Below are 10,644 nucleotides of genomic sequence, written 5' to 3'. Positions count from 1 at the left end.
TTGTTTAACTCTGGTAACCACAGCTGTGACTTAGTTAACGATCTCAATAAATCCTACTTAAATCAGAGACAGGAAAAAATTATGCAAATGAATTCTTATCTGTTTTTCTACCCAAGGCATATTTGATAACAGATAAAACATACTCCAAATAGTCTCTACTTAATAGTCAAGAAGCCATTTGAGGTTTTATTTGGATCAAAATCAAATACAAAGAAGAGGAGAAGCCTGCTATATTCACAAACGGTTTTATTTCAGAAAGAAATTACACATTAAAAGGAGACATAGTTAAGAGCTTACATTGATGTATGGAAGTGAATCTAAGAAAGTCAACAGTTATTAATATACAAAGCACATGATTAAAAAAGACAGTAAGAGATAATGACAGAGGGGCTTGCCTTAGATTCATCCACGAAATAATATCTTTTGTTTAAAAACAAAAAGATATTGGTCTTTAAGATAGCTCTTTAGAAACGAGTTCGCAGTTCCAGAGGACTTTAAAAATCAAACCCATCACACCAGGTTCCATGTAGGCTGTATCACACCCATACTCATCAGGCAGGATGGAAACCATTCATCAATTAAACCTTGCAGCTAGACAGGATGTCTTCCACTAATCTCTTGTAAACCCAGGCATCACCCTTAAGCCGCTGCCTCCTGATACCCACCACGTCGGGTTTCTGAAGCTGGCACACTTCTAGCTCAAACTGCATTGTCACTTTGCCAAAATCTGACTGTGTTTGACACTTCAGTGTATAGCTGTGAAAAACAAGATAAGAAGCCAGTTAGCAGGAGAACCATGAATATTCTGTATAATACAATAGATTTCTATAAGCCTCTAGGAGGCCAGTGGGGAAAATGAACCATTATTTCGTATTAAGCAATATAGTCCTGCTTACAGTTTCCAGATGACCTAGATATGCTTTAGTGATGGAGTATGACTGGTGTTTTCCCAAAAGCTAACCAGGATCTCAAAAAAGAATACAGATGAAAAGGTTTTACCAGAATTCTCCCTTGCTCCAAAGAAAAGCCCTTTTTTCATAGCTATACATGCCATTCATGCTCAAGAAATCTTCCGGCATCCTTTATGCAAGTCTTTCAATGGTGCAATCTGTGAACATTAGGCCATTTCCACAATGTTCACAACAAAGGAAAGCAGAGGGAAGATTAAGAATATTTTATTTTGTGCACTTCATCAGAAACGTCTGTCTTTCATATAAATAAAGCTGAAGCCAGCAACCTGTCGGTAGGACACATGTTTCTGAGGTTTTTCTAATAGTAATAAGAGGTTATGATCATTACAACACTTTAGGGCAGAGTTATAAAAGAAAGTCCAATGAGACAGTACATTCCCATGGTTGAAACATATGGCATATATAATTAGAACTGCCACATTAACTACTGTGATAATGGAAAGGCCCTGTCTATATGAAGCCTTCCACACATCTTAAGAAATAGGTATGGTTCCTGAAAAGTTGCATAAATTGAATTCATGTAAATCAACTTTTAATTTGTTTACATTATATTTTAGTTTAATTGTCTTACTGATCTTCAATATATAAATACAAACAATAAACAATAGGATCAATTCTAAATTTCGGTTCCCTAAATATTTAGGGGCACACGATTAGGCACTGTTCCACGTAAATGGGGAGAAATTACTTGTATCTGTTACGTATTACAAGGTGTATTAAAATATCATTCTTTTTCTTACTAACTTAGTTATGTCCTCTGGGGCTTGATCTACTAAAAATAAGCAGTTGCTATCAGAAACGCCGTTAAGGTAAACCCTGTAGTTAAGGTTCCTGATGGGAAGATGAAGCATAGAGCAATTTAGTCATATCAAAGATAAAAAGTGATTTTTCCTCATTGGAAAAAGATAGTAATGGAATATAACCGAGATTAGTGACACCACACCACTGAAAAATTTAGCTTTTGTTATTCTGCTTTGTCGCAAAGAAGGTAAAAACAAACAGAGAAGGTAAAAAGAAAAAAGAAGGATAAAAGCAGATCTTCGGGTGGATCAGGAAGTTCGAGGGACAGATTACTGGTGAATAGCCAGTTACCGATCTGATAGATCATATGCTGAAGGAAAAATAATCGAAAGCTTTCTAACACAGATTTGGTGAGAGGTTCTAACGCTGTGGATAAACCCCAAGCATGAAGAACAGGTCAGAGTTAGATGTGATATAATGATACCTAAAGAAGAAAGCCAGGGTTCGCATAAGAGCGCTTGCCAACATTTAGAGATAATGAAAAGTAAAATTACTTTTGCAAAAGATTGTTTCTTAAAATCTTACTCTATACTGACTGTTCCAATTAAATGTTTTTGTTAATCTATCAGTGGCTCTTCTTGTTAGTGCTTTAATAATGAAATTTTAAAGAGACATAACTAAGTGGAAATGTTTAGAAATATGAACATCTTAAGCAACCAGAAGAGGTCTGGCTGTCCAGACCATGAGATGGTGACCAAGGAGGCTTTGAATGGCAGTTCACTCAACAGTGGGAAACAGCTAACTAAGGTGAAATAATTTTCTAAAGTACTGAAAACCAGTTCTGTCACATAGAACGTCATAAAGAGAAGGAGTCTATATATATCCTTGATTTGTTTGAGGTGTCTCATAAATTTAGATTACAACTTATAAATATTATTGTAAAGCAGAACATCAAAGAAAAATAGAAGATGCAAAAGAAACTGGAAAAAGTTCAGATTTTCCTATTTTGAAAAGTCTAACTTTGAAAGTGGTGACAATATGGGCACTTAAAAAACTTCTATAGCTCATATAAAACAAAAGAGAATAAATTATGAACACAGACACTACCATAAAAGCTTTTTGGAAAAATGAGGTGAGAGAAATATATTTTTTAATTATGTTAAACAATTTATAATTTTTTAATTATATTAAAAACATAGGTTGAGAGGGGAATCAACCTATGTTTTCTCAAAGTTCAAAAGACATCAAGTAACAGATTCAAGCGTGCTTCTTACCCCTTTTGTACAAAGTCAACGTGCTTCTTTGGAAGAATAGACATTATTTCATTCAAGAGTTGATCTGGATTCACTAATCTGGTTGTAGTCACGTTATAGTGAGGCTTAGAAAAGAAAAAGAAGGGGTTAAGAAGTAAATCTTTACATCAACACAAAGACCATCCTACCTCATTTAGAGATCCCAAACTCCTCAACATAGTACCGTTTCAAGTGGAAATATTTCAAGAAAAACACTGAAAGAATTTACAACCAACTCTTGGTAAGTTGGATTGAGATGGCACTGGGAAAGCTTGGAGAAATCAAGTTTATTAGTAACTGCATCCATATCACCCTTTTTATATTTGCATCTTCCTCTCCTACCAATTTTTTAATAAGTAAATAAATATTAAATGTCTATATCTTTGAGCTCTACCTATCTCCCCCTTCCTACTCGGTGATAAAGATTCCTGAAATGTAAACTGTGAGAAAACAAATGGCCTAGAAAATTTCACTTGTATATAGTTGCATGTGTTTCCTTAATTCTTTCTTGATCATTTAAGGAATTTTACAGAATCCCAGGAGGTGATTCTATGACAATTCTATGAAGGAATGAATATAACAAGTATCCCTTTAAAAAAGTAATGTCAAGTTATTTTTTTCTCATTCACTAACAGCATAATTCTCAGAAATAATTTCTTTTTTTAATTAATAAATTAATTAATTAATTAATTTTTGGGTGAGTTGGGTCTTCGTTGCTGCGCACGGGCTTTCTCTAGTTGAGGCGAGCGGGGGATACTCTTTGTTGCGGTGTGCGGACTTCTCATTGCGGTGGCTTCTCTTTGTTGCAGAGCACGGACCCCAGGCGTGTGGGCTTCAGTAGTTGTGGCACGAGGGCTCATTAGTTGTGGCTCACAGGCTCTAGAGCGCAGGCTCAGTGGCTGTGGTACACGGGCTTAGTTGCTCCACAGCATGTGGGATCTTCCCGGACCAGGGCTTGAACCCGTGTCCCCTGCATTGGCAGGCAGATTCTTAACCATTGCACCACCAGGGAAGTCCAGAAATAACTTCATTCTTAATTAGTATCTATCCATCCATTCATTCAACAACTATTTATTGATGGCTTACTAGGTGCCAGGCACTGTTTTATTTTTTAATTTTAATTTTTAAAATTATTATTATTATTATTATTATTTGGCTACACAATGCGGCTTACGGGGGATCTCAGTTCCCCCACCAGGGACTGAATCTGGGCCACAGCAGTGAAAGCCCGGAATCCTAACCACTAGACCACCAGGGAACTTCCCCAGGCACTGTTTTAATAGGTTTTGGAGACAGAAAAAAATCTCTACCTTTCTAGCAGTACCTTCACTGTCAAACAAAATTATACTTTCTATGTCTTTCAGATTTCAGTTCTTTTTATAAATAACAAAATGCTGAGGTTAGAAAAGACCCAACTACCTTACTTTTCACATTAAGAACCTATGACCCAAAGAAGAGCTATAAGTTTCTTAAGATGGGGTTTCCCAAAATGTGATAAAAATAATAACTGGAGTTATACAATATAACTCTAAGTGGTACATGGATAAATACTTTTATTTTAATATTTATATATTTGTTCCAATCAGATTTAGCAAAATATGATTAGAAAAACTAATGACATATGGTTTCCTTTTAAATAAATACAAGTTTTTAAAAAGTTAGCCATCTTGGGGCTTCCCTGGTGGGACAGTGGTTAAGAATCTGCCTGCCAATGCAGAGGACACGGGTTCGAGCCCTGGTCCGGGAAGATCCCACATGCCGCGGAGCAACTAAACTCGCGTGCCACAACTACTGAGCCTGCGCTCTAGAGCCCGGGAGCCACAACTACTGAGCCCACGTGCCACAACTACTGAAGCCCATGCACCTAGAGCCTGTGCTCCGCAACTAGAGAAGCCACCGCAATGAGAAGCCCGCGCACCGCAACAAAGAGTAGCCCCCACTCGCCTCAACTAGAGAAAGCCGGCGCACAGCAACAAAGACCCAACACAACCAAAAATAAATAAATAGATAGATAGATAGATAGATAGATAAATAAAGTTAGTCATCTTGATTGTGGTGGTGGTTTCACAGGTACATATATAATGCCAAAGTATATTAATTGTACATTTTTAATATATGCAGATTATTGCATGTCAATTATACCTCTATAAATCTGCTTTTTAAATGCATCACATAAAGAAAGTACCAGATAAATAACAGTGCAGATGATATGCTAATATGCCGACATGAAGGTGACTGTCAAATGACTAGAGTTCAGGAACCTCAGCTTCAAGTTATAAAACGAACAAGTGGCACAGCTATGACAGGCCCCTCTGTCTCTTGGCTTCCAATCCAGGACTTTTTCACCAAATTAGATTGGCTTTTTCAAGATAATAACAAACTGAACACTTTCAAATCACAATTCAAGTGATTCCTTTGTAAAATAAAGAAATAATCCTATTTTATCTATTTAAATTTCAGATTTTTATAGATTGCTTCCTAAAAGAGGGCTTAACTACATATGATTCGCTATCTTAAAAAATTAAGGTGTTCTTTGTACCATCTTTTTTTTCTTTTTGGCCGCACCGTGTAGCATGCGAGATCTTAGCTCCCCAACCAGGGATCAAACCCGTGCTCCCTGCAGTGGAAGCGCGGAGTCTTAACCACTGAACAGACAAGGAAGTCCCTTTGTACCATCCTTTTAACTTTTCTGTAAGTTTATAATTTTTTAATTTAAGAACTAGGTGTGGACTTCTCTGGTGGCTCAGTGGTTAAGAATCCACCTGCCGGGCTTCCCTGGTGGCGCAGTGGTTGAGAGTCTGCCTGCTAATGCAGGGGACGCGGGTTCGAGCCCTGGTCTGGGAGGATCCCACGTGCCGCGGAGCAGCTGGGCCCGTGAGCCACGGCTACTGAGCCTGCGCGTCTGGAGCCTGTGCCCCGCAGCGGGAGGGGCCGCGGTGGTGAAAGGCCCGCGCACCGCGATGAAGAGCGGTCCCCGCACCGCGATGAAGAGTGGCCCCCGCTTGCCGCAGCTGGAGAAGGCCCTCGCACGAACTGAAGACCCAACACAGCCAAAAATAAATAAATAAATAAAGTAGCTATAAAATTTTAAAAAAAAAGTACTAACCATGTGCCACAAACTCAGGAATGACAACAGAACCACAGTGGTAGGGAGTTGATTTAAAAAAAAAAAAAAAAAGAATCCACCTGCCAATGCAGGGGACACAGGTTCGAGCCCTGGTCCGGGAAGATACCACACGCTGCAGAGCAACTAAGCCCGTGCGCCAAAACTACTGAGCCTACGCTCTAGAGCCCGCGAGCCACAACTACTGAGCCCGCGTGCTGCAACTACTGAAGCCCACGCGCCTAGAGCCTGTGCTCCGCAATAAAGAGAAGCCACCTCAATGAGAAGCCCACGCACCACAACGAAGAGTAGCCCCCGCTCTCCGCAACCGGAGAAAAAGCCCGCACGCAGCAACAAAGACCCAATGCAGCCAAAAATAAAGAAAGAAAGAAAAGAACTAGGTGGAAAATGAGGATAATCTCCTAAAGTAAGTCCTTCAGTTCTGAAAAACTTAAAACATTAGAAAGGGTTAAAGATCCAAAGTTAGATAAAGCTTCAGATCTTAGGGGTGTGCTAATTACAACTGTGGTTCTGCTACATTGGGGTTAAAATGCTCAACAATGACAATAATAATGATACTTGACACTGGAACACCTTATATTTAGAAAGCATTTCATATGCAATATAGCATCTCATACAGACAGTCTCATTTATATATCCCAGCTCTGTGAAGCTGCCAGGATAGACATTATCTCCAGTTTTTACAAATAAAAAAATTGAGATAGTCAGAGATAAAATGACTTATCCAAGCTACACTGTATGAAGCTGAGGCTACAACCCAGGCTTCTCATTCCCAATCTTGTGATTTTTCTCCTACATCCTGGAAGTACTGGGAAATATCTAGAAAGCCAATTAATATCACAGCAGTTCCTACTGAAAAATGCATTCAAGTTCCAAATAATTTACATTGGTGAACATTTTTAGAATATCATCTATTAGTATCTGATAACCACTGAGCTTTTCAATAATGTATATAATTGGACAAGTTTCCTTAATTTTCTTTATTTAATATTTTCAGAGAAATGACAGCATAATTTTCATAATCCCAACATCAGGGTTTGAAATACCTCACAACTGTCTCCAACTAGAGAATTCTTAGAATAAAAAGATAAAATATGCCTAATAAACAGCCATATGCAACATAAAACTCCAGTGCGTTATGTAAGTTCAACAAGGCAACAAATACTAATGGAGAAGTCCTATCTTCTCTCACTTTAAGACAGGACATAAATGGGATCTCAGAACATTCTCCCCTGAAGCACCCTTCCACCCAGCAGCTCAGCATTTTTCTTCCCCCAAACCTGCCCAGATTTGCTCAAAATGAGACTCTCAGTGCAAAATCTAAACACAGACCCAGTCCCCACATCATGGGGAACACCACCATCTGCTCTTCCCTCCTCTGGGCCCCACACCTCTTGGAACATGTTTTTATTACAGCAATAAGCCCTGTGGATCAGAGCAACATCCCTGCCTGTTTTCACTGCCACTCTATGAGTTCCTCAAAGACATGAGCTGTGTCTTATTCTTCCCTTCACCTCTTACTTCCCCCAAACAAAAATGTCATTCATTAGATATTTGAATGAATGCTCAGAGAGAATCCAAGAGAGTAAGAAGTACCTTATATCTACTAATCACTTCTTTTTCTTTTCCTATCCCCACCAAATATACTGTCCACACCACTAACACATTAAACATGCTCTAAAAACATAATAAGTCTGTCAAGTAAGGTCCAAACGTCTTAGCCAGCCTATTTTCCTGACCTGTTGCTATTTTCCTCACACACACCACACTCAAGGTTCAAATTAACTTCCCATGCATTCAGATATTTCGTGAGGGCCTACAAAGGTACCCATGTGTCAGGGACTCTCCTATGTACCAGAGATAGGACAACTGACCTCAAGCCCCCATCCTTAAGGCAGTTCCTTATATATGCCCCATGCTTCCCCACCTCCTCTTTTGCCTCTGTGATTAATCCCCCTATGTGAACTTTAATATTTGAATTTTAGTTATTTGTTCCTCCAAAGGAGCAACTGTATCTAATTTACCTCTGCATTCTCAAAGCCCACTGCATAGTAACATGTATATTTTAGGTGCTCAAAAAATATGTATTAGCTAAATGGATGAATAAATAAATTAAAAATACTAATCAATTCATTCATTCAGTACTTCCCTTTAAAAAAAAAAAAAGTAGTCCAGTTAGCAGTCAGCTTCTAAAATCCATATTAAAGAATTCCAGTCCACTTACCTTCAGTCTTCTTGGCCCATCTTTGGCCGAGCCCTTCCTTTTGCTCCTGGTAAGCACAGTGATAACCTTATCCAACCCCTTCTCAAGGCTCCCAAACACTTTGGTTCCTTTTCTTTTTGGAGTATTCTCTACATGTACTTGGTTAAGGTTGAGTTCCACTGAACGACACCTTAAAAAAAAAACCAATGAACCCACGAGTAAGAGTTGGACTTCCTGCCTGTTGGGTCCCTCACAGAGGTACATTTGTCCTGGCTGTTAGGTGCATCTCATTTAGGTATGCCTGGGCCAAGCCATCTTACTCTTCCTCAGGGAGCACGAAAGCCATCTCCCACTGAAATGTAGCTATCACCTTTCCCCCAAGTCAACTGCCAAAACTATTTTTCCCCTACCTTTTTTTTAGTGTCAAATATATAGAAAAGTTGAACAAAAAGTATAATAACCATCCACATATCCTTCTAGAGTCAACAATTGTTAATATTTTGCCACATTTGCTTTCTCTACATATATATAATAAGTACATTAAAAATATGTACATCAAAGTAATCCATCTGAAGATATCACAACCCTTGGGACTTCCCTGGTGATCCAGTGGGCAAGACTATGTGCTCCCAATGCAGGGGGCCTCGGTTCAATCCTTGGTCGGGGAACTAGATCCCACATGCATGCGGCAACTAAGAGTTCGCCTGCTGCAACTAAGAGTCTGCATGCCACAGCTAAGAGTCCATACACCGCAACTAAGAGTCCGCATGCCGCAACCTAAAGATCCCACACACCGCAACTAAAGATCCCGCGTGCCGCAACGAAGATCCCGCGTGCTGCAACTAAGACCTGGCACAGAATGAATGAATGAATGAATATTAAAAAAAAAAAATTACAACCCTTTACTCTGAAACACTTCAGCATACATCGCCAGTGAATAAGGACATCTTCCTACATAACCACAATATCATTATGATATCAAGAAAATTAATAATAATGCCATAGCATCTAATATCTAGTTCACATTCTAATTCTCCCAATTATCCTCAAAATGGAGCCTGCTCAAAAAAATAGCTATAAAAGATAATGAAAGGTCACCTATGCTGCAGACCTGTTTGTACAAGAGGAATGGGCTTTATCTGAAGCACCCTTTAGGATCTTTACTATTTGAGTGACTGCTGTTTTGTTAGTGGATGTCTATACTCCACTGGCAGAAGTGTAGGGAAAGATGGGCCTCAGCACAGGAACTGTATTTTAAGTTAAGGTGCCAGTCGTACTGCTGATGAGTCTCACAATTCCACCCTAAGAAAGGCAGTGCCAACAGCCTCAGTAATGGCCACAGACCACGTTCATACAGACATTCCTACAGTCCCTGACAGAATCTACATGATGGTTTACCTTAATTGGGTTTATCATATATGAAAAAAGGAAATCTGGTTACATATACTAAACCAGCTATACAAAACTGAACACTTACCGCCTCTCAGGGCTAATGACACCTGTTATTAACTTCTCCGTTCCTCCTGAATTTACCGGCATTTTAACTGGGGTCTCTTTCAGGCACTGGTTTCTAGCTATTAGAAAAACAACAAACACAAACCATATGTAGCTGACATGCTATAGTTTCAAATTTTCCATCAATAATGCATATATCACCTCATTCATTGGCTCAGAAATATTGTAATCACTTGCCCAGTGATGTTAAGGCTCTAATTCTTTAAAGAAATGTTTCCAGATGATTTATAATAAAAACAAAATCATTTTGCTTTACATGTGTGGCTCTTCTTTTTCTTCACTGTAAAACTGAGGCCATGCTTATGATTTTATCATAAATATCATATGAAAAATCTAAATAGATCACATAAATAATATTTCATGATTACTGATTCTCCTTTCTATAATTAAAAGTCAATCTGTATTTATGCCTTTAATGAATATATTACTGAGAGGTGTTAATTCAATTCATAGCCCTTTCAACTCCTATCAGGCAAAGAGAATAGTCCCCTGTGAAAGCTGACAAAAGTTATTAAAGAGGTTGTAAGCTTTGGTTATTTTTATATTCCCTATTCCAAAATTTGGTGTTTTATTCTAGTATTTGTATCTCAGATAGTTTGTGACAAACCTGCATTAACAAATCTGGTTACTACTCATTAGTTAACTTTTTGTTCATGATCTAAAAGTATACCAATTAGAGATAATAATATTCACTTCATAATAAATATAAGATTCCAAGCTTTTAAAAACAGATCGGGGGTTTTGTTTTGTTTGACCATACAGCATTACCCTCTATGACCATACAGCATTACTCTCACT

General features: G+C 38.5%; 1 protein-coding gene across 4 annotated transcripts in view; it reads right to left on the bottom strand.

Annotated features, from left to right (window-relative positions):
- Positions 1 to 568: 568 nt before the first annotated feature.
- MELK (maternal embryonic leucine zipper kinase) overlaps positions 569 to 10,644 on the bottom strand; it is a 79,470-nt gene continuing 69,394 nt past the window's right edge. For all 4 annotated transcript variants that reach the window (XM_059926493.1, XM_059926494.1, XM_059926496.1 and 1 more), the window contains 4 exons: positions 9,809 to 9,905; positions 8,353 to 8,521; positions 2,987 to 3,090; positions 569 to 756 (listed from right to left, as the gene is read on the bottom strand). In XM_059926493.1, coding sequence (XP_059782476.1) covers positions 579 to 756; positions 2,987 to 3,090; positions 8,353 to 8,521; positions 9,809 to 9,905 — 548 coding nt within the window. In that variant the 3' untranslated portion in view covers positions 569 to 578. The remainder of the gene's footprint in view (positions 757 to 2,986; positions 3,091 to 8,352; positions 8,522 to 9,808; positions 9,906 to 10,644) is intronic.

This window comes from Balaenoptera ricei, chromosome 6, assembly GCF_028023285.1.
Source record: "Balaenoptera ricei isolate mBalRic1 chromosome 6, mBalRic1.hap2, whole genome shotgun sequence".
Classification (NCBI taxonomy): Eukaryota; Metazoa; Chordata; class Mammalia; order Artiodactyla; family Balaenopteridae; genus Balaenoptera; species Balaenoptera ricei.
The sequence above is the reverse complement of the archived record's forward strand: the minus strand, read 5'-3'. Positions and strand labels throughout refer to the sequence as shown.